A 27039-nucleotide genomic window follows, 5' to 3' on the forward strand; every position below is an offset into this window, starting at 1 on the left:
GCCACCCTGTATATGTATTTCATTTTCAGGATTCAATGCTTTATTTGAGAAGACAAAGTAATCGATTTATCCAGTGCTTTTTTTTCCTGAATTTTATGGAAGTACTTTTTTACTGGATAGCACCTGTCTTTGTGGACTTTATTTAAGAGAAGTAAATGCAACCTTGCAGTGCAACTTCTGTCCCTTCAAAACTAAAATGTTTGCGTTGTCTTAAGAAAGCTACAGGCGGTGAACTCTGTACAGAAGCAACTAAGAAGCCTGGTTCGGATGCCCGGTATTTAGGGGCAGAAAAGAGAAGGTTGTCCCGACAGCCCATTATTATAAATCGAAAGGGGATTCGACACCGCCATTTGGCAGGACCAGAAGCACACACAAAAAAAAAAAAAACCAAAAAAACACGAAAGAGAGAGAAGGGCTGGCTGACCCTACCCGGATGCCTGGGAGGATCAGCGGCTGTTTGGGGAGGCAGAGCTCGTGCCCGAAGCAGCAGGTGCCGAAACTTTGCCCGATTTCTGCAAAGCGACCCCCGCTTTTTCCGGCAGAGACCAACTGGCCGCTTTGAAGGGCAGCTTTGCCCTTTCGCTGCCCTTCAACCAGGGCTTCCTCCCGCTCAAGCAACGCCCGGCCACCAGAAAACACCAACACTTCACACTATTCCTGGTGTCGGAGTCGCCCTCCTGCCCACCGCTGGGAACGGAGGGCTGCCGGGGGCATCTCGCAGGCTTCCCAGCAGGAGGAGCCCGGTTCTCTACGAAACAAGCAGCAACAGGCGGGAGGCCGCTCGGTCCTAATCGCAGGAAGGGCGGGGAGAGGAATGGGAACTCTTTTGTTTATGTTGCTCTTAGCAGCCCTTGGAGCGATTGGGGCGCATGGCGTCAGCGGCAGCAGAAAGCGTATCTGACGCGGCTCTCTTTGAAGACAGAAACCGGGTCTGAGAGGTTTTGCCTGAAGCCTTAGCTGCGGGTTCAAGTCAAGAGCTTGGCCAAAGGCAGCATGACGGAGCTGCACGAAGCGGTGGCTTTGGGTAACTACGACTTAGCGGAAGAAATCCTCCAGAGGGAGCTCGCGGACCCAAATTGCAAAGATGCGGACTGGAGCGACCGGACGCCCCTCCACTGGGCGGCAGCAAACGGTAAGCCGTCGCTTGGGGGGACGCGCATGCGCCAGGAGGACACTGGGGGATGGGCGTAATGTGAGTGTCCGTGGAGGCAAGTTAGCTGGCATATATCCCCGGCCCTTCTCCGCGTCCTGATCGGAGCAAGCACGCAAGCCGCTCCGATCGGTGAGCAAACATAGATATTTCCCCGGTGTAACAGTAATCAAAAGCGGGGTAAAAGTTCGACAAAAACAGAGGTCGAGACGGTCAGGAGTTTTCCTCTTTGCTCTGCATCAGTAAAGAAACTGATTTGACGGGCGCGATTGCACGTGCAATCCAACGTTGCACGAGGCCGAAGAATGAGAGCGGGAGCTATCTTTTCACATCCATTTTCACCACTGATCTTTTATGAGTTTTCCCTGGATTCAAATGAGGTGCCTTAGAAGTGCCCTCCCACGGCAGCGAGAAGTGCATCCTATATTTGGGTTTGAGAGGACATGGTTTGCAGCAGAACATGCATGGAAGAAGTGGCTGGATGTGCTCCAAAGCGTTAGCCAGATATTAAAAATACAGATTTTGGGGGAAGGAAGGTAGCCAGTAGGAAATGTCACTATGCTATCTCCTTCCATTCCCCTGCTAAGAATTTACCTATTTTACACACCTATTTAAATTCACAAAAAGAAAATATTCATCACAAATAACTTGGATATTTATTAGTAAATAATACCTCCATTGTGTTTTCATGAAACCAATAAGTATAAAGATTTCAAAAGAGGGAATATGTCAGCTCTCTGGAAGGACAACCCCCCCCTCCCCAGATCCTGGGATGTGGATGTAGTTCCTTCAAAGAAGCTGTATTAATAGGTGTTGGAAGAAATGGCCGTCTGAGTTCAGTTCCAAGTGGGAAAAAGACACTGGAAACATGGAGATTGCTTGGAAGGATGGTTTAATAGTGAAGCAGAACCAATAGTGTGATTCTGGGCCGCAAGAGGAGAGAGATATATACCTATACCCTCTCTTTCTCTTGTGAAAGAAATGCATTCTGGTTGTCAAACTCCCATGGGACCATGCAGGGGTAACTTTGAAGGTTGTCTTGAGTCCCAGGCCTGGTTGAATCTTGCTGGATGATGCAATCTTCCCAGGTGCCATGTGGTGAGAGGGCTAATCCTATTATGTCCTGAGGGTGAAAGTCTTTTGTGTTGCAGATAAGCTGGCCCAGCTTTTTGTCTTGTAGATAGATGGCCCAGTCTTTCTGGGGCTATTAACAAAGGTGGGGGTTGCTTTCCAAGAGTATGTATCTCCTTTTCTCATCCAGGAAGGTATAATATTCTGCCTTTTTAATATTTCGTAGGATATTTCATTCTTCCAGGAGGGTGCCAACTTTCTACATATAGAAACAGGTGTGTTTTCCTGCAGATTATTTTGTAATGTTTTTATTTATTTTGATCAATTTTTATTAGTTACATTTCTTAGTGCTTAATAAACATTGTGTTGTCTAGGTATTTAATTTGCTTAACAATACATATTACATTCTTAATCTCCACCCTTTTTTCCTTTTTTAAATTATTATTATTTTTACTAAATATAAAAAGAACAAAAATTTCAATGTCTATATAAAGAGTGTTGTCTGGGTATAGTTATTTTGAACAATAATCATCCTCATAATAACAATAGCATCCATAACACTACCAATCATATAGTAACAATGATGTATCATCATAATATTGATAATAATCCCTTTATTATCTTTTTCTGGTATACCCAACAGAAATATTTCCAGTTTTAAGTCTATGTGTTCTTTTATCATTTTTTCTATTCAAGTGTGTATTTTTGTCCAGTATTTTTTTGCCTTTGCCTCCCCTCCTTTTTTCCAACCACTGATAAAATAGTTCCCATGTTTGATAATATTATGTATCTTCTTTCTGTTTCATTTTTAATGTCAGTCTATCCATTTCTGCACACTCTAATATTTTAATTATTTCTTCATCTCGCGGTGTTTCTTCATTTTTCCAGCATTGCGCAAATACAAAGCTTTATTATTAGAAACGACTCTGCAACTAACAACAACAACAAAATTACTAGGGAACAGAGTGTGTTTCCCTGCAGATTACTTTTTAATGTTTTTAATGGTCTTCATAATGGTTGCCCTGTGTTCATTTAACTTTGTGTACTGTTCAGATAAGTATATAAATAAATTAGACCATGTGAATCATGAATCTCCAATATGTTGTGGTTGCAAGGTAATGCAAAGTGACATGTAACTTTATACCATGTATTTGTATGAATAGACATTTTTTTAAAAATGGAGTACCTGATATCCACCCAGATAATTCAGAAAAATTTCAGCCAATGTGAAAAATGCAATGTTTGTATTTGCAACAGGCCACACAAAGATAGTAAAGCTGCTTGTGGAACACGGTGCTCGCCTGGTTTTGCGAACGGAGGCAGGTTGGACTCCAGTTCATTTTGCTGCAGAATCAGGGCAACTGGGCGTGTTGAGAACACTGCACTCCTTGCACGTACCGATGGACGCCCCAGATCTCTATGGAGATGTCCCAAGAAGAATTGCAGAAATCTATGGGCACAAAGCCTGCGTCAAATTCTTAGAAATGTAAGCATGAAAAAGAATTAAGGCAGGTGACCTTGTACTATTCTTAATGCTAATTTGTGATCGAGCAAAGGGGCTTACTACAGTCCAGGGGAAAATTTTCTCAGTGCCATGGTAACTCGGAACAGTCATTAACCGAATGGTTGGAAGTGGAGGAGTACTTTTATGCCTTTTTATGTCATTTTCTTCCCACCCACCAAGCCCCCTCTTCCTCATGTTTGACACCTTCCTGTTTGATGCATCCTCTCCACATACTCTGTTCTACAAGGAACTCTGCACAGCTGTAAAATCCACAACTCTGTTCAAGGAAGTAAAATATAATCCAGTTGGATTGAGGATAGTAATCGTACTAGCAAATCTTTATAAGAGTGACTTGCCTCCTGCTTTCTCTTTGCCTAAATAAGCATTTGGTGAAGTTGCCTTCCTTGGTGTTAAAACAATTTTTCTCTGTAAAGCTGAACTGCAGTCATACTAAAGCAGGCTTGTCCAGCCCGCGGCCCAGGTCGCCTCGTAATGCGGCCCAATGCCCATCCCAACCATCGTGCCACAGCCAGCGAGAAGGAGGAAGAGAGGCAGGCGCGAGGCGGGCGGCGGCGCCAGGCCAAGCAGCAAGAGAAAAGGCGGGCGCCGTCAGAACGCCACCTCCTGCTGTTACCGCCACCGCTGCTGCTTCTGTCCCGCCCCTGCTGCCCCGGGCGGAAGAAGCGCGGCGGTGGCGATATGGCGGGGGCAGAAATGGTGGCGGCAGAAGCAGCAGCGGGGCGGGGAAGAAGTGGCAGGCGGCAGAAGCGGCAGCGGCGGCGGGGATGGTGGCGGCGGCAGAAATGGCGGCGGCAGAAGCAGCAGCGGGCGGGGAAGAAGCGGCGGCGGCGGGGATGGTGGGGGGCAGAAGCGGCAGCGGCAGAAGCAGCAGCGGGGCGGGGAAGAAGCGGCGGCGGGGCAGAAGCCTTCCCCCGCCACTGCTTCTGCCCCCGCCGCCGCTGCTGCTGCTTCTGCCTTCAGTCCTGCCTCATCCAGCCCGGCTATTTGCAGGAGGAGAGGTAGGCGTGAGGCAGGCGAGCTCTCCCCCTGCAAAATTTGGCCGGAAAATAAACTGTGATAAAAAAAACGGTGATAAAAAATAAATAATTTTAAATAAATAATTTTAAATAAATAATAAAAACATCTCACTAACTTTATTTCCAAATAAATTTAATATGTTAACTATGTTTTCTATGGTTTTTGGGGATGATTGGGTATCGTTACTGTTATTTTATTTTATGTGCGGCCCAAACCAAATTTTCATCTTCTAATGTGGCCCAGGGAAGGTGAAAGGTTGGACACCCCTGTACTAAAGCATCTATATGTATTTAAGGAATTTCCCCATATTTTGTTGCATTAGTATCCTGTAGGCCCGTGATGGCAAACCTATGGCATGTGTGCCACACGTGGCACACAGCCATTTGTGTCGGCACACGAGCCACAGACAGAGTTACCTCACTGCGCATGTACGTGCTTCACAGCTGATTTTCGGCTGGTTTGAGGCCTTTTTCAGCCTTCCAGGGGACTTGAAAAAAGCCTCCGCAGGCCGAGTAGGCCCGTTTCGTCACTTCCTGGAATTTCACGTGCATGCGCAGGGGGCATGAGGGGGCGCACATTGCCTTCTGGGTGCTGGCATGCGAGCGCCAGCGCACACACAATTTTTGGCACAGGAGACCAAAAAGGTTAGCCACCACTGCTCTAGACTTTGAGAAAGCAAAGCCAAAGCTGTTTTGCTTTTAATTAGTTTTAGAACTTAGGTCAACGTGGATGCAATATCCCCCAGCTTTCCAAATGGAAATGCTCCCTTTCAAGTCGTGATCCGCCATTGATAGCAGCTTATCCAAAACCGTTTCCTCTTTCCTTTTGATCTAGAGCTGAAATGGAATACAGGGCATATTGCCAGACGGCAAAATCAAAGGGAATCCAACTGGATGAGAAGGATGAAGCTTGGGAGCTTAAGAAGGAAGAACTTTTGAAAAATAAACCCTTCTCTCCAAAGAAATGTATGAAGCACAAAATGCACGGAAAGGGTGGAGTGAAAGTTCCTTCTAGAAAACAGTGAGAAGAATGGTATATTACAGATAAGGTAGAACAGAGGGTCACAGCTACCTTAACTTTGTAGTCATTGCAACTCATCTATTTCATTTACTATTTTTCTTATTTTGAACTACTTCAGGAGTGTCAAACTCATGTCATCACAGCAGCGTCATGTGACATATCAGGCATGGGCGTAGCCAGGATGTGACACATCCAGCCTGCGGGCCAGGAGTTTGACAGTGCTGAACTAGTCACCATCTCAGTTTAAGAAATTTTTTAATACATGCATGAAAAATACTATTTTTATATACATTTTGCCTGATAAACTAATTTTGTGCACTTTTGTATAATATATTGATATTTTTAAGCTTTTCTCTAATTTAATAAAGGTTTGTGCTTTATGTATATCTTTTCTGTAATACTCTCTTAATATTTTTATTAACATTAGGGGGAATATTAATATTCATTATTTTATTTTATTAGGTATTTTGCCATGTTTTAATTGGAAGATGCTGCCACAATAACCAAAGTGTGAATCAAAGTTGCACTAAATGCAGATGAAAATTCTTTTTCATACACTTTATAATGTATGTATGTGTATGTGTGTGTGTACGTATGTGTATATATATATATATATACATATGTGTGTATAAAATGTGTATTCATTGTTAACAAATTGTCTGAAGATAAACATGAGAAAATGCATAGTTGGGATATTGTACTTTAACAACATGCTAGGTTAGGATTTCAAAATATTTAAATTAGGAATATTAGATTATTTCAATAACATATTCTCTATTTTTTAGTATATAGGATACCTTACAGTGAAGATAGCAAGGACTGGGTTACTGCATGTTGGAAATTAATACTTCAGAAGGATGATAGGTCTGCTTTGTGTTGATGTCATATTGCTTTAACACTTACCACCTTATAAACAAGGTGCTTGGGTAAGAAATAAGGGTCCATTCATAATAAGGTAAAGTTTAATTATATCCAGGGGTGGGATTCAACTGGTGTTACTACCGGTTTGGTGATTATGTTTTGTGCAACAAAATTAATGAATTCTGTGATCATCAGAAATGAGTACGCCTCCACAGAGAAAACAAAGGGGAAAAAAGTGTGATAGATGTTTTAACTATAAAGGTTGTCACCGACTGTTGCAGAATAGATAGAAATTGAACAGGCTTACACATCAGCAGGATTTTGCTCAACTCAGTTTGGCATCCATCACACTCATTTCTCCCATTTCTCCCTCCATCTAGTGAAATGCATCAAATAAAGGAATTGCTGAACCAAAGTTACCTAGTAGATTTCAGCTGAGGTCTTTCCAATTCCATTCCAACAGCTCATCCAAAACCTAGAAATATTCACCCACTTGTGGGTTAACAATTAAGTAAGAATTGCCACTTCATAACATTCTTCTGGCATTCACTGACTATTGATTTAATTGCTTTTTCTTTTCATTACTAAATGAAACAGAGAATAAACTTTATTTTAAGAGAAGTTGCCTCAAGTGAACATCAGCTTTGGATGACTGTTCATTTCTCCCTTCTTGCTTTTGTAAACTCAACCAAATCTTCATTATCAATCCTGATCCTACATTTCAACATGATTCTTCTGAGCTTGAGTTTGATTTGGTGTCTCTGATTAGATCAGATAGAGGGGATATATATTGGGTAGATTGCTTACACGTAGAGTTGTAAAAGAAATCCACCATGAGTCTGTGGATAGTAACTGGTTATTTTGCTCTCACCAAAGATATGGTCTGCTAACCATGAGCATCCAGGTTGCATTTAGTTTCTTCTTACGAATGTGAATGGCCAAGATTAAAGGTAAATTACGCAATACAGAAGGTCATCAAATGAGTTCTACATATCATGGAACTCTGCATCCAGTTTGATCAATATGATACAAAAAATGGTGTTGAGATTCTAAAAGAGTGAAGAGAACAGCAACAAAGATGATTATAGGACTGGAAGTTAAATCATACGATGACCAGTTGCAGGAATTTGGTATTTCTAATCTAATGAAGAGAAACACTAGAGGTGATATGATATCAGTCTTTTAATATTTGAAAGGCTGTCACAGAGATTAAGGGATTGACTTATTATCCAAAGCACCTGAGGGCAAGACAAGATGTAATGGATGAAAGCTTAACAAAGAGAGATCCAGCCTAAAACTAAGGAGTTGTTTGACAGTGGGAACAATTAAACAGTGGAATAGAATAGAATAGAATAGAATTCTTTATTGGCCAAGTGTGGTTGGATACCCAAGGAATATGTCTTGGTGCAAATGATTTCAGTGTACATAAAAGATATATTTGTCAAGAGTCAAGAATCATCAGGTACCACACTTAATAATTGTCATAGGGTACAATAATCAAATCATACTACGAAATAGTCAATATAGATCACAAGGATACAAGTGACAAAGTTACCGTCATACAGTCACAAGTGGGAGGGGATGGGTGATAAGGAGTGATGAGAAGATTAATAGTAATAGTAATGCAGACTTTGTAAATAGTTGGACAGTGTTGAGGGAATTATTTGTTTAGCAGAGTGATGACGTTCGGGGAAAAACTGTCCTTGTGTCTGGTTGTTCTGGTGTGCAATGCTTTATAGCATCGTTTTGAGGGTAGGAGTTAAAACAGTTTATGTCCGGGATGTGAGGGGTCTGTAAATATTTTCACAGCCCTCTGTTTGACTTGACAGGTTGCTTCTAGAATTTGTGGGTGCTCTCTCACTGCTTATAAAGAAGAGATTTTATTTATTTTATTTGTTTGTCAAACATGTACAAGATAACAAATATAAGTATGAACAAGAACAAAGGAAGTAAATACACATAAAGACAGGACAGTATGACAGGGACAGTAGGCATGCTGGTGCGCTTATGCAAGCCCCCTTTAAAGACCTCTTAAGAATGGGGTGAGGTCCATGGTAGAAAGTTCAAAGTTGAAGTTGTGAGGGGTTGAGGCTGTAACAACGGAGTCGGGTAGGGCATTCCAGGCATTGACCACTCAGTTGCTGAAGTCGTATTTTCTGCAATGGAGTTTGGAGTGGTTTGGATAGTCATTTGTCCAGAATTGTATAGGGTCTCTTGCTTGAGAAGAGGGTTGAACTAGAAAACCTCCAAGGTCTCTTCCATCTGTTTTTCCATATTCTATTTCTCCTGTGCTACCAGGAAAGCTGTTGTGATTTGGCATAATAACATAGTCAAGCCAAAACTTTGCAATGTCTTTTTTTAAAAAACGTGTCAACTTTAAGATGCGTGGACTTCATGTCCTAGAATCTTAATTGGGAATTCTGGGACTTGAAGACCACACATCCTAAGATTGTCAAGTCTCAGGAAAGCTGCTCTGTTGATAAAAGAACCATATCACATGGCTGACTCATATTCAATTTTAATTAATGACTGTCTCAATAACTTTTTACACATTCTTGCCATGCCAGATAAGTTTCATTCTATATCCATTCTATATCCATATCATTCTATAATCATTTGAATTCTGTTTCCTGCTTGTATACAATATATTTGCTTTAATCATTGTTCAATTTATCATAATTGTCTAACCTATCAAGATTGTTTTGAATCTTATTTTTGTCTTCGGGGGATATAGGGAATAGTATCCTATCTGTTTTGTGTCATCAACAAGACTGATAAATCTTCTCATGCATCATTAATGTTGAAAAATGCAAGTCTATGGAGATTCTCACTCATCCAGGTCCTGGTTGTCTCCAAGGTGCTTTTCAAAAGGCAACTGGACTTTCTTGGGTCTTTTTTTTTTTCCCTTGAAAGCATTTCACTTCTCATCCAAGAAACTTTTTCAGAGAACTGAATTGAAGAAGCTCCTTGGATGAAAAGTGACATGTTTTTAAGGAAAAAACCCAAGAAGGTCCAGTCGCCTTTTGGAAAAGCACCTTTGGGAGTGTGAGATTAAAACGAAATTCAATATTCCTCTCCAATTTGTTGAAGAATCATTGATAAACCTAGCTTTTAGGACAGTTTAATGGTCATTTGAATCCAGCTCATAGTTAACTTCTTTTTTTAACCAAGAATGTCACTGGATACTTTGTCAAATAAAATACAGTATATTATGACTGCAACATTCCTTCAATCTATGAAGTAAGTTATCTGGTCAAAATATGGGATAGTTAATCTGGAAAGATATGTTCACTTCTGGTAATTGTTATATAATTTTCAATATGGCTGCCTTTATGATCTGTTCTGGAATTGCCACAAATATAGCTATTAGACTGAATGGCTTATAGTTCCCTAGTTCTTATTTCCTTCTCTTTTGAAAGATAGGGATATTTGCCTATTCCATTCATTTGGCCCTTCGTCAATTCTCTAGGAGTTCCCAGAGATAATGTATAAAGACCACTTTCTCATTTATTAATACTTCAATAGTTCCATATACCTGGATCTTCTTATACTGTATATTTCATTGCCAAAATGAAACAATTTAGGTGAAACTTGGCTCAATAGCAGTAACTGCAATTGGAATCCTAGTGGACAAGTACTTCAATGTGAGCCACCTGTGTGCTGCAGCCACAAAAAGAACCAATGAAATCCTCAACTGGATTAACAGAGTGATAGAATCAAAATCAATGAAGTGTTAGTAGGAGTTATAAGGACTTGATAAGACCACACTTGGAATACTGCGTCCAGTTTTGGTCACCACAATATAAAAAAGTTGTTGAGACTCTGGAAAGAGTGCAGAGAAGAGCAACAAAGATGAATAGGGGACTGGAGGCTAAAACATATGAAGAATGATTGCAGGAATTGGGTATGTCTATTCAACTGAAAAGAAGGACTAGGGGCAACATAACTGCAGTGTTCTAATAATTGAGGGGCTGTCACAAAGAAGAGGGGGCCAACCTATTTTCCAAAGCACCATAAGGCAAGACAATAAGCAATGGTTGGAAACTAACTAAGAGAAGCAACCCAGAATTAAGGAGAAATTTCCTGACAGAACAATAAACCAGTGGAATATCTTGCCTTCAGAAGTTGTGGGTTAGTTGCTCCATCACTGCAGACTTAAAAGGAGACTGGAGAGCCATTTGTCTGAAATGATATAGGGTCACCTGCTTGAGCAGGGTGTTGGACTAGGAGATCTCTGAGGTCCCTTCCAAAGTCCCCATTATTCTGTTAAATGAACAAACCCTAATCAAGGAACTACCAAACAATCTAACAGTAAAGAAGAGCCTAGTCAAGAAACCACCCAAAACATTTCCACCACCAACAGAACAAGCCAGGAGTATATAAAAAGAGAGAAAATCCCACTGCCTCCTAGCATTGATTAGGTCACCTAACTTGGTAATGAAAGGTCTGCAAGAAAAAGCACCAAGTTCAGAGAACACCAAGGCTCCCACAGTTCAACCCTGTGCTACAAATATCTCTTCTTTCAATTTCAGAATTCCCAGGTAGAGGTATTTATAGAGAAAGCGAATCTTTGTATAAATGTGTTTTGAAGTATTTATTTCCTACAATTGTACAACTATGAGATAGAGATGCCTCATCAAAATCTTTCAAGTTATCTTTAGATATATGTGTGCATGTAGGTATCCTCTGTGTTCTTAAAGCCCCAAATCCTAAAGGGTTTGTCTGGTTCCCCATTCTTTCAGAGGAATGCCCTTTGTGAGTTTCAGCCTGGCTCTTACAGTAACTGACTGACATGTTCATGGGCTCTTCGTTAATTATTCTGTCTTATCCATTGTTCCTCTGAGCTATTGACAAGTTACATTTTATTGATTCAAGAAGTTGACAGGGAGTGTATAAATAAAATAATTGTTTAAACTGATTTTCTTCTCAAGAGTAAAAACAGGAAACAATAAGATGAATTAAATATTGACCTACAGCTGCTTAATTCTTAAAGATTTTCTCTGACACTGCATAAAAAGGCCGGAAATTTACATGTTATTTATGCCACCCCATCAATCATTCACAGGCACTCCAAAATGTCTTCACCTCGGCTCCTGTGCCTGGCAGCACTCCTGACTGTCTCTTCCACCTTTACGGTATGATACTTTCCTAGATGTTTCTAGATTTGATACAACACTAATTTATTTTCTTTGCTTCAGTTTCTAAAATTGTCCAATTGCCATTGCAGATCAGGAGGACAGCAGAACATGAAGGTAAATCAAAACAAACTCAAAATGAAATCAGTATCTTTTTCTAAGATGGGAAGCATATAATCTGAAGTAATTATCTGTAAAGAAGTACATATTTGATACTAATGTATGTATTCATTTATTCATCCCGAAGGGTACTCCTTAGATGAAGGGAAACCTAGGCAAGGCATCCCTGAAATCAATGCAGGTAAGCAAATCCACTGGAGAGAAATATTGTATTGTATATTCATGAATATAAATTGAAAAAAGATATTTACTTGGGATCCACTGATATCAATAGAAAAGAGTAGGGCTACAGAACATCAAAACAAAGAACTAATCAAGATAGCATGTTGGCTTCAGGCATTCTTGATGGTGAGGTCTGGAAAGATTATCTGGTTTGATTGGAAGCTTTGAGTACTACAGCACTGAATCTGAGTAAGTTCCACTACTGCCAAAAAAATAAAATAAAATAGAAGCAGTATAAGAGAATGAGAATATTGGAAATGTTTAGTTTGGAGAAGAAAACTTTGAAAGACCTATGATTGAATTATTCAAGTTTATGAAGGGATGTCACATAGATGAAGACCTGATTTGTTCTTTGAGGACAATTTTGGAGAAACAAAAAAACCTTGGCTTGCTTCTTTTATTTCTTCTCTCCCTTCTCCACTGATCATATCTCCCTCATAATCACAATTATTTCACTTCATACCCACTAAGGTAGTAGGTATGAAGGAAAATAAGGACTGTTTAGAATAAAGGACCTACATCGGTGTATATCTAATGACATCCAATATATACTATTCATTCTGTTGTGTCCAGTAAAAAAAAATGTTCAAGCTAAATGTGCATAACAATGCAGCAAAAATCCAGACTGACTCCCAGACCTTGATATGGACATGTTAAATAGTAAACAGGAAAAAAAATCTATTAAATGCTATTTTTTATCTATGTGTCTAAGATTTTGAGGACAAAAACCTATAATAATTTCTTAAATAATACTTTGCCCTTAACTATTGTTCATTCCAAATTTAGCAACTGGAAAGAAGTTCTTTGAAGGTGACATTATTATGCTGGTATGTAAAGTGAATCTACTTTTTATAAAGAGATTAGAAATAAACTTTAAAAAAAACAGAGTTTAATTTTCTTAACAGCTTGACAGAAATGCACTGAGGAATGAATCCTATAGATGGAAGCTGCCAATTCCATACAAAATGGGCACCAGTATAGGTAACAAGACGTTTTCTGCTCTAGAACACTAGTTTGATAAATACAATGGATTAAGCAGTAAATTCCAGTAGAAGGCAAATTGTGTGGATCATCTACCCTCTTCGCCTTTCAACTCCCTAAAAATGTTCCTGCAACATTCCCTTCTTTAACTTGAGTGCTCACTTCCTCTTGGGCTTCAGTTTCAATGTTTCCAGCCAGCTCTTCCATATTTCAGGCTCTTTAATAGATGAAGACAAAGTCTCCTTGAGTTTGACCCATTAGCTCCCTCCATGTAACCTTCCTGACCCAATGTGAAAGTGGTTTGCTTTCTTCCAGGATGTTTCTAATCAAGCCCTGATAGAGAGGAAGGAACACTGAGTGAGAAAGAGGGTTCTAGCAATGAAAGATGCAATATCCCAAAGGTGCTTTTTCAGGAGGCAGCTGGACTTCCTTGTTTTTTTTCTTTTGAAGATATTTTGTTTCTCACCCAAGAAGCTTCTTCAGCTCTGACAGGAGAGTGGGGAATGGAAGGATTTATATTCCTTGCAGACAGCTGGTCATTTGCATCATTTAGAGAGTCATTGAAGCACTTGGAGGTTTATTAGTGTCCTCAGGGTCACCTGAGTAATGCTCCTGGTTCCAGTAGTCTGCAGTTGCCCTCTAAAAGATGCAAATGATGAGCTGTTTGCAAGGAATATAAATCATTCCCCACTATCCTGTCAGAGCTGAAGAAGCTTTTTGGATGAGAACCAAAACATCTTCAAAAGAAGAAACAAGAAAGTCCAGTTGCTTCCTAAAAAAAGCACCTTTGGGACAACCATGACCTGGATGAATGAGAATCTCTACAGAAAGATGCAATATTTCTAAATAAGTCATCTCATTTGTCTACAGACTGGATAAGAATATAAAATACGCATTCTTTTCTTTCAGACCTGAATACCAAGGGTGTCATATTTCAAGCATTTGAGATGTTTCGACTCAAATCTTGCATTGACTTTAAACCCTATGAAGGAGAGAATTCCTACCTCCAATTTGAAAAGCTGGATGGGTAAATTTATTCAAACAGACAAATTAACACTATGATTGAAAACTATAGCATTTAAATAATTATTGCTCATAGTTGAAGTAAACAAAATGATACTGTATTCCTTCCTTCGTTCTTTATTGAAACCTAGTATAAAGCACAAACTAGGCTTTTGCCTCTTACTACCATATTTCAAGGCTGGATCAGGTTGTGTTTCCTTGATTTCTCTGACATGGTTTATTACCAGCAAGAGGAGGTAGCCCTTGCATGCCCTTCTTGTCCTCTGGATATTCTCCACTTATTATTTGCATCTCCTGGCATGTTTCCCTTTGAAGTGTCATTTAGTTTGCAGTACAGCCTTTTAAGAAGTCAGTGTATTCAAGGAAATGTATTCCCTGCTTGTTGCCAGAAGGAGTGATAGATTTCCTCTTCATCTTCCCCAGCTTGCATATTGCAACTCCAGTTGAGATCACTAGACCCACAGTTAGCTTACTGCACACAGAATCTCTAATTTGGAGCTGCACACTGCTTTATTAGGAAAATATGTAAATAAATCCTAAGTATCATGGAGGAATTTCTAGAATTCTTGACATGCTAGCATTCTATAAGGTTTTATCCCTGTATAAGACACACAGGTTGCTTATAGTCTGAAGTAAAGGGTTACCATATCACCCTGGTGAGCATACAGCAATTTCTCTCATCCACCCTCCCTCTCTCTATGTAGATTTTCTGTATATGTCTGCAATCTGTTTTCTATACATTTTTTAATGATTATTCAGTAAAAATGCAGTGCTCTGGGAAATTCTTTTCTGTTCAATGATATTGCAGCCTAGGTTGCTTAGCATAAATAATTCATCACACCCCCAAGTAAATATGATAACTCCATCTGCAAACAAGCTGCAATGTTTGTTTTTATAAACAAACTCAGGCCTTCTGCAAGATCTTGATTTAGGGACATGCAATAAATAGTCCTTTCCCATCCCCTGCCACTGGATCACATGGATTATTAATAAACATGAATATATATGTTAGTAAACCTGTTTATCTTGATACCTGAATGAGAAGGGATCCAAGTTAGAAACTCCTGTTGACCAATTCTGTTCACACGACATCACATCATCCTTCCTTGGTAGACATTAGTCCCATCTATATGAGACTAATGTCTACAGCAAAGAAGTCTTTGAATACAGACATTTCTGCAAAACTTGTGATTGTTCGCTATAAGTCCTGTTTATTAAGACCTGAATAGACTTGTGATTTTCTGACTGTTAAGAGCTATACGAATAGGCACTACCCAGGGTTTGCATTTGGTTGATATAAAGCAGTATCAGTTTATTTATTTATTTTAATGGATAACTTAGAAAAATAAGATGGTATCCTATGTGGTAGATGGGGAGCTCTCTGCTATCGTTTGGCTCTTTTAAGCTACGTGGCTTTGTGTTTATAATAGTTGTCGTATTAAATCAGCTGTTTTGAATGAATAAATATATCATGGTATAACAGATGCTGGTCTTATGTGGGAAATCTTCAGACTGGCCAGGTCGTTTCTATTGGACCAGGCTGTGAACATAAAGACATTGTGGAGCATGAAGTCTTGCATGCCCTTGGATTTTTTCATGAACAGTCACGCACTGATCGAGATGACTATGTTAAGATTTGGTGGAATGAAATCACTGAAGGTAAGTGGAAGGGACCAAAAAGATACTAGGAAGATTTGGCGCCTTTCAAATCTTTTGTGCCCATTTTGGATTCTTATTATTTCAGATAAATTTGACCTAGAAATCATCTCACTCAATTTGACTTTAGAAAGTGTTACTTACCTTATTATTATTAAAAAAGATATTAATCCTATCATAATGCAGTAATGCTACATGTCTCAGGCAAGGAAAAAAACTGACCTGTGTATTTTGGGCCTCCTGCTTGCTTTAAGACAGGATGAACAAATCTGTGTTTTTCTTATCTAAAAGACAACTCCTAAATATGACAGAGATTTTTCAATCTCTGTTTCAATTAATAGGGAGAAAAAGAAAGCCACAGGGCCACAGGACTAATGATGCACAAAAAGCAGATTGAAGTAAAGTCCCAAACAGCAGTAATATAATGCAACAATGTCATGCGTTAAGTATGCATTAAGTATAGACCAATCCACAAATCTATGTTATGTATATAATTTTTTTTACCACTTAATAATTCAAGAAAAAAATATCCTGCATATTGAGGACTATTCCCAAATTTTAAATCTTATTTTCTAAGAGAGATATAAAATCATGCATGGCATAATGGTCTACTACTCTTTGGATCAAATGTCTCTTTGGTAAACTCAACATATTTAACTGCTCCAGCTTTCAGTTATTAAACAAAAAACCAACCCATTACTGAACTCTGTCTGTTCTTTGGAACTTAAAATGCAACAACAAATTAATTCATTCAAAATTGCAAAGCAATTTCTACTGGATTCTTATAAATATTAAATAAAATATAAGGGATGTGATGAAATCAACTGTTAAATAATGTATTAGGGATGAAGTTGTACAAGTTATAGCTGTTATAAATGATTGCTTCCTCTAATTGTTTAATAAAATATTAAAGCATTAATTGTCAAACTTGCCTGACAGCTTTGGTATTTTATTTCCTAGGTCAGGCATATAACTTTGAGAAATATAATGAGAGTTTAATTTCTGATTTAAACACTCCATATGATTATGAATCTGTCATGCATTATGGACCTTATTCATTCAGTAAGAACAAGTCAGTAAGAACAATTACAACAAAAATTCCAGAATTCAACAACGTCATTGGGCAAAGCCAGGACATGAGCAAGATAGATGTAGAAAGGCTTAACCGTATGTACCATTGTGGTAAGTTTATTCTATTTTACTCCACTTTCTAATGCTACAGTAATGGTGAAACCTTACATCTGAAATATTCCTTAACAACAAAGAATAGTTAATCACTAAGTCTATCGCCTTATATTAGATTAGGAACATGTCTCTAGAAACTACAGAATTATGCACAAATGTGTTTTGGGGGTTTGTCTGAATGCAGACATACCCATTGCAACTTCTTAAGCCTTGCATGTCATCTCCCAAGATTATACAACATCATACAACATGTCTTTTCCCAGGGAATCTTTCAAAAGCTTCTAAGCATGAATTATCCTAAACAAACTATCACCTCTGAAAAGGACCAGTTGCAATGAGGAAATTAAATTAACCAAGGAAGTAACATTCACATTGTTTCATTCAACAACCACCAACCTTACATAATACACAACTGTGGCCTAAGACTGCCTGTGACCCTGAAGCAGAAGGGATCAAACTACTATTAGTCCCCATTAATTTTCTTCAGCACCCTCTGATCATTTATGGTCTCCCAGCTACTTCATTGCATTGCTTGGTCTGTAAAATTTTGTGTAAAATTGACTCAACTATTCTATTCAGAACACTTATAGCACATCATGCTACACTAATAATCACTCATATGGAGCTGGGAATGGTCCTCAGACTGTCCTAGGTTGCCTTAACAAGGTGGTTTTGACGATGTTTTAATTCTCCGAAGGAGCACAACATTAATTTGGGAAGAGAGCAGCACCTGTCATTAATTTAGGAAGAGACCTGTCTAATTTCTGTTTAGATTACTTTAATCTGAAATGTTGGGGGGGGGGGGGTCGGTATTTCCTGCAGCTTCCAGTCTTACTATCCTTGACCAATGTTCATTTGAGTCCATCGATATCTGTGGCATGGTGCAAAATGGAAAAGATATCAAGGACTGGGAACATACCTTGACTACAACTGGGGAAAACAACAACCACTGCTTAGGTAACATACAAATGTGTAATTTAAATGGACGAGAAAGTGGCTGTACAACTGGAAATCATTTAGTAATCAAAGCCAATAGAAAAGATATAGCATATGAAAAAAAGAGAATTAAAAACATTAAATTATATCCAAAGTGTCAATATGTGAAAAAATAATCCGCAATGAAAATCTCCTTTATATATGTTCCTCTTACAAATATATGGGCATTAACAGATTATATGCTGTGGGCGGAAGGAAAAACCTTGAAGATCAGGAGGAAGACCCACAACCGAGGCAATGGTCAAACAAAAGAAATCTGGTCTGTGGCACAAAAGTAATTTGAGAAAGTGTCTCAGAATTGACACTTCCCAGGTTTCAGAAAGATAATGGGAAGAGGGAAGGAGAGGGAAGCATATCCAGACCTGCAAAACTGATGCCAGCCCTTTGAAGTAGACAGGGCTAGAAAACCAGTTATGAATGCTAATATTACTTTTATTATAAGATTACAGTAGCACATTTTCATGATTACCTCAGTTTAAGCCCAGTGAAATCCTGAAACAATTGTCCCAACTGAACCATGCTTTATAGGACATTAAATCATCTTCATCTACTTTACAGAGAAAGAATACGTTATGAGCTTCGATACCACCAAAGGCCTTTCAGGTGAAACAGCCATTTTGGAGTCCCGCATTCTTTATCCAAGAAGAAATGAGAAGTGTCTACAATTTTTTTACAAATTTGATGGCAGTCCAAAAGATGAGCTGATTGTGTGGCTTAAAACTGATGATGGTACTGGAAACATTAGGAAGTCAATAAAAGTGAAGAGCATCCATGGTGAGTTCTCAAGTAACCCTTGAGGATTTTATTACAGTGAGTCATGCAGGATTATACTTTATCTCCTAAAGAGAGCATCAGATATCTTTGCCTTCTCATATCCAATACCTAATTGGGGTGTGTAATAAACCCAGAAAAACTTTTTTTTTTTGATTGGTGGCCTTTTGCAGAGAGGGAATGAGAATCGCCCTGACTTCTCCTTTCATGCCACACTGAAAGCCTATTGGTGCAGCATCTGTGAGCTTCCACATTTTGAGACAAGGGAGAAGCCTTCTCCCTCATCCAGCTAACTAACTCAGAAGCTATCTCCGGAGGCAAACCAAGCCACACAGCTTTCCTCTTTCGGGGATTCTGTTAAGGCTGTGGGTGTGTATAGGTGTGTGGACTTTTAAGATGTGTAGAATTCAGTTCCCAGAATTCCCCAGTCAGAGAGCCACTCCAATTCTGGGATTGAAGTCGACATAACTGAAAGTTGTCAAAGTTGAGAAATCCTGTTTTGTTATACTACAAGTCAGGCTAGTCTTTCATATATGTGACCAGCTGATATCAGAAAGATTACATCTAAAGAATGAGCACAAACCAGTCTTCTTTCAAAAGACATTCAGGTTTTATCTTTACTATTAAGCAAAGTTTGGAACACACCTTGACAAAACTGTTGCTTCTCTGTGGTCACGTAAAGGACCTCAAACATTATTCATGGGGTCGGTGGAATACAATCCTATGGCAGAGCGCTTTCCAGCTTTTTAAAATGCAATTGTTTCATTAACTCTTTTAAGTCATAGTTATTTTGTCCTCCTATCTTCCTCACTTAACATCTGCTAAATATAGCTTTCAGATCCTCGCAGGGAAAGCGGCATAAAATGGGTTGAATATGTAAATGAATCAAATGTTAGATTCCCCCCCTCTCTTTTCAGGTGATGGAAAGAAGCAGTGGAACTTTGCAAACATTCCTTTCAACACCCGGACCAAATTCCGCTATGTTTTTCAAGGCCTTAAAGGAGACCCACAGAATTCCAAAGGAGGAATTCACCTTGATGATATCACTCTGACTGAAATGCAATGTCCTACCAGTGTTTGGCAGATAAGAAACTTCACTTCCATTTTAAAGAGTTCCTCAAAAGGAGATTATCTGGCAAGCCCTATCTTTTATAACTCAGAAGGCTACTGCTTTGTGCTCAATCTCTATCCCCGGGGTCCAGCCAACTCAAATGGAGATTACCTAGGAATCATGTTTTCTTTATGTAGTAGCCAGAATGATGGAGCATTAGAATGGCCAGCTGCGAACAGGCAAGTGACATTCACCATAGTGGATCAAGATCCTGACATCACCCAAAGGATGTCAGCAAGCCGAAGTTTTGTTACAGACCCCAACCAGCATTACAGTAAGTCTAAAGGGGGATTGGAGATTGTGCAGAACTGACTGCTTTCTTTTTTAGCAACATAATTCTAAGGCTCCTTAGCGGATTCTTTTTCAAGTGTGATGCAGAGATGCTATTGGTAAGTGAGATCATCTAAAATGATTCTGTTAACATGCAACTGAAGATCAAATCTGGACAATTTCACAAGTAGCTCCATCAATGAATCAGACAACCTTACTAAATCTTCAAGGTTATGATTAATAATTAGAATATATCTAAGACAATGTATTCAAACTGTCTTCCAATATTCTATACTATTTTTGAACTGAAATGACAGTTTTATCAAACAACGCCTGCTGTGCCAGAGTTTGAAATAATCCCTATGATTGGGTAGATTAAAATATGTTGGGAATCACAGAATTATATAAGATACTGTAGCATTAATGGGACACAACATAAATTTTAAGACAGAGGTGGTATTCAGCAGGTACTGACCAGTTCTGGAGAACCAGTAGTGGAAATTTTGAGTAGTCCGGAGAACCAGTAAATCCCACCTCTGACTGGAGATTTTACAGTATCCTTCCTCTGCTATGCCCACCAAGCCACCCCCACAGAACCGGTAGTAAAAACAATTTGAATCCCATCACTGTTTTAAGGTTAGCCTAAGAAGCAAGTCTAATTTTGTGTAGAATAGAACACAATTTTTATGTTCTATACCTCTTACTCCATTTCTGATTCATTGAATGAAATCCAATCTGGAAATGCCACAAATTCTTGGGTTGGTGGTAAATGTGAGACAACCACTAGAACATATGACAAATTCAGGTGACAATAAGTGTAAAAAATATCAGGCATAAAAGTAGTTGGCACCTGATATGAAAAGAAAATGTTAGGCACCTGAAAATGAATCTACTAATAATATTTCAGGCTACTTTATTAATTCCCTCATCTCCTTCATTTGGAAAAAGTAGGTCATTCAGACAATAGCAATAATTTTGTATACCATCATTTGACTCTTCAAGGTTTATAAGTAGCATTTTAAATGTCTCTGAAAATAAATTAGCATCTTGCCACATCTATATTCACTGGCAAAATATAATGCGGACACAGTCATAAACAAGATACTATGTCTGAGCTATGTTGTGCCTGGTTATTTGAATCATATATAGCCTACTAAAAATATTGGAAGTTGTATATTTAAAATATTGAGCTTCGTTAAAATATTTCAGTTTATTTATGGTTGCTTGTTTATTTTGCTTGACAGATGGGAAACTTCTTTGGGATAAGGCCGACATTACTGGAGTTTTCCATCCTTTCTATAACACCCACATAGGCCCATGGTATGGATGGCGTTACTTCTTACCACACAGAGAATTGTGCCGGAGGAATTTTCTTAAAAATGGCAATCTCATCATTTTGGCAAATTTTGAAAGTAGGTTCAAAATATTTTATTTTAATGAGGTCTTTGCAAAGTTAGCTCTACACAGGAAGATTTAAAATAATTGAACCAGAGTTGTTTCACATGAGTTTGAATTGTCGCTGGTTTGCCTACTTCTCCCACCCTCATTTAAGAGGTAGTTTTTATTGAGATATTGTTTGAAAAGGGTGTACACCTTTTTAATATATGGTTTGCTTTTTAAGGCTGGAAGATAATTGATTCATTTTAAAGGTCTTAGCCCAGTTAGAGAAGGTAGCTAAGGCTACATTTACCAGGTAGAAGAAACAGGTTTTGGGACTGCACAAGGCCAGCCACATATCAGGACAGAACAATCGGGATGGGGCAGAACAATAACTCAGATAGATATCAGATGTGAAGGAGCAAATCAGAGCAAGAGGCAGAATAGGAGGATGAATTGCATACACTTTTGATGGAACTAATATGAGGCGTGAAGCAGGGGTGGGATTCAATTTTTTTAACAACCGGTTCTGTGGGCGTGGCTTAGTTGGTGGGCGTGGCCAACTCAATATCACTCACATCGAGGCACGCATCTCCTTGCCTGGCCTCTCATGACTGTGGGGATGCTGTAACAGCCGTAAGTGTGAAAAATGGTCGTAAGTCACTTTTTTCAGTGCCACTGTAACTTTGAATGGTCACTCCACACAAGCAAAGAACCAGCAAAGGAGGGGGAAAAAACTCTAGAGATTTTCCTAAGACAGGAAGTCTAGTTCTGCCAAGAATGTAATAAGGGTTAACGGAGAGGCAGTTTCTGTAAGCAATACCAGAATGTTTCCTTCCTGCCTTCCTTACAGGATTAGGCCAGTAATTTCTTCTAACAACCGGTTCTAGCGAATAGGTGCGAACTGGTAAAATCCCACCCCCGGGTGAAGGGAATCTCACAAAGAACTGTGTTGTTACTAAAGACAAGCTCAAAAAGTGCTCAGCACAATGTGTGGAGTCCTCAGTGCAAAATCAAAGATCAAGGGAAATGCTAGGGTGAGAGGACAAGAAAGTTAGTCAGGATAATTTGCCAGTCTGACTATTAACTCAACAACAAACAACAGACAATGTGGATAAAATGTCATAGTTGCCGTGATCAAGTGAGATGCATACAGGAACTATATGTGTTATGCTGGCCTTGTGATGACCACACACATTTAAACTTATTTTATTTGGATGCATGCAGAAAAAAATCTGAGAACTATTTGGGTTTCATTGTAAGATAAAATATAGACTATGGTAACCTTGTAGCTCTCTGGGTGTACATCTGCATCTGGGTCAGTTGCATGATTAAACTTCTATTTTTACATGAAAGTTCCTCCTATTGGGCAGAAAAACTTTATCAGCTTTATTTCTCAAGTTCAAAGATTATGTAATTTATATTTCTGCTTCTTGCTGACAATTATAATTAAAAGCTTTATCTTTTTCTTTTCCCCCTTTCTGGTCATATCTGCAGTTATTCATAATCCAGGTAGTGTTTTATAAATCCTTGGAATTTTTGACAAAGAAATGTATGTCTCCTCCACTTCCACCAGCTACCCCGAATAATTGACACAATTTCCTGTGGATTCACATTTACCAGCCCTGTTCCCTTGAAAACCGAGGTGGAAAATATAATAATAAAAAATAAAACGCACTGTTTCATGTGTTGGTCTGAATATCTTTTGTCAAAAGAAGGCAAGGATATATCTCAGTCTACAATTCTTCAAATGTTGTTTATAACTGTGGCGTAGTTCACATGTGGTATTTGCCCCCCAAAATGACTTTTTAACTCATAAAAAATGTAAAATCCAGTCATGTCTGACTAGGATGTGGTGCTCATTTCTGTTTCTTAGCAGCGGGAGCCAGTGTTGTTTGAAGGTATTTCTGTGGTCATGTGGCCAGCATGACTATATGCCGAAGCACACGGAACTCTGTTATCTTCTCACCAAAGTGGTACCTATTTATCTACTCACATTTGCATGCTTTCAAACTCCTACCTGGACAGGAGCTGGGGCAAGTATCTGAAGCTCACTCCATCATGTGGTACTTGGATTTTGAACTCTTATCTTCCGGCTGACAAGTCCAATATCTTAATCACACCATATAAACCATTGAAATAGCCAATAGTGAAAATTATTTATAACATATCAGAAGACAGTATAGATTTATATTTGAATAAAAGTAGGTTTTATTTGGGAATCCAGCTGTTTGAATCAAAGTAAGTTGGATGTAGTTAAACTTGAGCTGGCAAAATTAAACACCAACATCTTTAGAATTAGTGAGCTAAAGTAGACAGCAATAAACAAAGTTAATTCTGATGACCATTATGCCTACTACTGTGGACAAGAATCTCTTAGAAGAAGAAATGCAGTAGCCCTCATAGTCAATAAAACAGTGGGAAAAGCAGTACTGGGGTACACTCTCAAGAATGATATAATGTTCTTGGTTTGAAACCAAGGCAAACCATTCAATATCACAGTAATCTAAGTCTATGCCCCAACAATTGACTCTAAAGAGACTAAAGCTGACCAGTTCTATAAAGATCTACACCACCTTCTAGAACACCCCACCCCCCCAAAATGTCCTTTTCATCATAGGGGATTGGAATGCTAAAGCAGGAAGTTAACAGGTAATCTGAATTAATCGGTTTAGAAAAGCAGCTTTTGATGTTTGAGAGCGACTAAAAGATAGGAATTGTAGAATCTTATTTTGAAGGGAATTACTAAAGATACCGCAATAGATAGAACTTAACAATTCAAAAGCAAGGTGTATTTTGCAGATTCAATAGAATGGAAGTTAAAGGAACTAGGAATATTTTGTCTGAAGAAAAAAAATCACAGATGGGAGATATGGCGACTATTCCCAGATACTGTCATAGATGGGAGACATGGACTTAATCTCTGTCACTGTCTACAGGGCAGGACAAGAATCAGGAACTCCCCTCCCTGCCCACTCACTCCTTACCTGGCAAACTTGCTTGCTAAGTTGCTATTTTTCCTTTTTCTGACCATCAGCTGTTCTGCTGTGCCAGGAGATTTAGATTAGCTAGGAAGCAGAAAATGGTTGGATTTCTTGCTTTCTAGCTAGTCTTTAGATCTTCGACTTTGCTTTTAAGCACAGCCAAACCTCCCTTAGGACTGAAAGTTCTATTATTCAGTGCAGACTCACATGTGACAGACTGAGCTAGCCAATGTCAGATAGATCACTGAATGATTCTGTGAGCAATTCAATCTACCTGCCTGCTTTGCCTGATTTTGGGTAAAAGTTGCTCTTTTTTTAATAAAAAAATCCAATATTTACATACATGGTGTGTGTTGTGAGTTAATTTTGTGAGTTTGCTTGCAAGCAAATTTTATGTGTCAGACTGAGCTAGCCGATGGCAGATAGATCTCTGAATGAATCTGTGCTTCTGTGAGCAACTCAATCTGCCTGCCTGCTTTTGGGTAAAAGTTGCTCTTTTTTTAAAAAAAATATCAATATTTATATAAATATTTATATTTATATACAAGCCATACCCAGCCAGTCACAGGGCCACCAAGTCACACCCACAAACTAGGCCACGCCCACAGAACCGGTTAGTGGTCCCTGGGATTTAAAATTATGAGTTTGGTGATCCCTGAGGCCCAAAAGGTTGGCGATCCCTGGTCTAGATGACTTCTGAGTTCTCTCCCATTCTGTGATTCTAATCAATTTGTCATATAATATCCAACACTTCTCAGACTGATGGACTATAAACTTCAGTGCAACAGATTAACATGATAATCATTCTTACAAATTTTCCTAGTAGAATATGAGAACCCAAACATTTTGAATCTGAGATTTATGTAGGAAAACTGCAAAACTACCTGCAAAGTGTTTCCATGATTTGTATCCCTACTTGGCCACTCAAAAAAGAGGAAAATCCCATAGTTTTCAGATGTTTCATTTGTATTTGTTTTCTATATGTTGCTCATTCTTGCTTTGTATAATAAGCAAAGATTTTAGGCACAAGTGGTGAATAAGCATTTGTCGGAATGAGAAATTTGAAGTCAAGAATTACAACTATCTCCATCACGCATCTAACTTGAAGTCTTGCTACACCTAACTGTGGCTGTGATACATGACACAGAAGGGATTGAGTTCTACATGTTCTTCTAAAGAGGTTCAGATTACATACATCATGAAAACTAATATTTAAATAGAAACACAGCAGAATGCTTAAAAATTTATGAATATTTCTACCAACAGAACACTGAAGTTAAATGAAGTTGGGCTGAAAAAAAGAGATCCGGATTTAGAAGACTGAAGGCTTCCTGAAATACTCTTCTAGACTAGCTAGAGAGATCATCCATTATGTGGAAACAGACAAACAGCTGTCCGAGGGATTATTAACTATCAGAAAAAGCAGCAAATAGCTATTGCTTAATATATTGTTATCAGAATTTTTTACTGCCAAAGAAGCAAGAGGCAAATATTGATAAGATTTACAAAGACAAATTATTGGTCTGGTTGTGGTTGCTGGGTCCCTAGATATTGGTGGACAGGGCCATTTGCTTGGGTAGCCAACACTGGCCCTGTTTAACAGCCATATCAGACCTAGGTCTTTGTGCCACTAACTTCCTGTATTGCATTAAATTTAAGTCAGATTTATTTATTTACTTACTTATTACTAATTAATACTACTTTCCCGATTTCTCAATTCCTGCTTAGAATCCTGATTAAGTAATTTTACTGTAAGGTTATATTAACAGAAATCTTACAAGTCTGGAAGTCCATTCTCCCCATAGATTTTACAGCCAAGAAGATTGAAATGGTAAGCCCAAAAATTCACTGAAACCTCCTTGGCAAAATATGTTGCTTTTTCTTGCTTTCTTGGGGATTCAGAATGAAGAAATTTGTACTTCAGTTCTAGAAATGCACCACGGTTGGTTATATTAATTAGATGCTGCTGCTGGTGAGCCGAGAGATGACATCCCATAAAAAAAAATTCAAGTGAATTGTAAGAAAATTAATACTCAGCGATTTTTCCTCCCTGTTCCTATTTCCCCCAATGCATTTTTTAAGTAGCTAGGAAAAAAGTTCTGACCTTTAAAACTAAAGTGTTTGCGTTGAGTAAGAAAGGTACAGGCGGTGAACTGGAAAACGTTAAGCATAAGGAAGTAACTAAGAAAAGCCTGGTTTGGATGCCCGATTTTTAGGGGCAGAAAAGAGAAGATTGTCCTGCCGATCCGTTTATTATAAATCGAAAGGGGATTCGACGCCGCCATTTGGTAGGACCAGAAGCACAAAACAATGGGAGAGAGAGAGAAAGAAAGAAGGGCTGGCGGACAATCGCCTGGGAAGATCAGCGGCTGTTTGGGGAGGCAGAGCTCGTGCCCGAAGCAGCTGCAGAAATTAACACCCCCCCAAACCTTTCCCCGGTTTATTTATTTATTTATTTTGATTTGTCAATCGCTTACAATATACAGGTATAAGAATAAACATAGTTTTGAATATATGAAATGGGTACATATAAGAAAAAAATAAAAGAAACAATAGGACAGGGA

General features: G+C 38.8%; 2 protein-coding genes across 2 annotated transcripts; both read left to right on the forward strand.

The window, feature by feature from the left end:
* The first annotated feature begins 862 nt into the window (after window positions 1-862).
* LOC113454437 (ankyrin repeat domain-containing protein 66-like) lies at window positions 863-6166 on the forward strand. Its single transcript, XM_087922293.1, has 3 exons — window positions 863-1132; window positions 3479-3707; window positions 5598-6166. Exons 1-3 carry the CDS (start codon window positions 994-996, stop codon window positions 5785-5787), a joined length of 558 nt encoding a protein of 185 aa, XP_087778419.1. The 5' UTR covers window positions 863-993; the 3' UTR covers window positions 5788-6166.
* A 5369-nt stretch (window positions 6167-11535) lies between these two features.
* Window positions 11536-23177, forward strand: LOC113453207 (meprin A subunit alpha-like). The gene is made up of 13 exons (XM_087919410.1): window positions 11536-11779; window positions 11872-11896; window positions 12027-12080; window positions 12908-12948; window positions 13027-13102; window positions 14012-14129; window positions 15609-15784; window positions 16742-16963; window positions 17789-17923; window positions 18521-18736; window positions 19651-20118; window positions 21359-21526; window positions 22989-23177. Exons 1-13 carry the CDS (start codon window positions 11720-11722, stop codon window positions 23015-23017), a joined length of 1788 nt encoding a protein of 595 aa, XP_087775536.1. The 5' UTR covers window positions 11536-11719; the 3' UTR covers window positions 23018-23177.
* Window positions 23178-27039: the final 3862 nt, after the last annotated feature.

The sequence above is a fragment of the Pseudonaja textilis genome, chromosome 1 (genome assembly GCF_049901715.1).
Source record: "Pseudonaja textilis isolate UNSWEBS1 chromosome 1, rPseTex1.2, whole genome shotgun sequence".
In the NCBI taxonomy this organism is placed as follows: Eukaryota; Metazoa; Chordata; class Lepidosauria; order Squamata; family Elapidae; genus Pseudonaja; species Pseudonaja textilis.

Bases quoted from the DNA above. Each gene is read 5' to 3' on its own strand.
- LOC113454437 (XM_087922293.1), top strand. From the start codon at position 994: ATGACGGAGCTGCACGAAGCGGTGGCTTTGGGTAACTACGACTTAGCG. The intron at 1,133-3,478 runs GTAAGCCGTCGC...TATTTGCAACAG, and splicing joins CCACTGGGCGGCAGCAAACG to GCCACACAAAGATAGTAAAG. The intron at 3,708-5,597 runs GTAAGCATGAAA...CTTTTGATCTAG, and splicing joins TGCGTCAAATTCTTAGAAAT to AGCTGAAATGGAATACAGGG.
- LOC113453207 (XM_087919410.1), top strand. From the start codon at position 11,720: ATGTCTTCACCTCGGCTCCTGTGCCTGGCAGCACTCCTGACTGTCTCT. The intron at 16,964-17,788 runs GTAAGTTTATTC...TATTTCCTGCAG, and splicing joins TAACCGTATGTACCATTGTG to CTTCCAGTCTTACTATCCTT. The intron at 21,527-22,988 runs GTAGGTTCAAAA...TCATATCTGCAG, and splicing joins CATTTTGGCAAATTTTGAAA to TTATTCATAATCCAGGTAGT.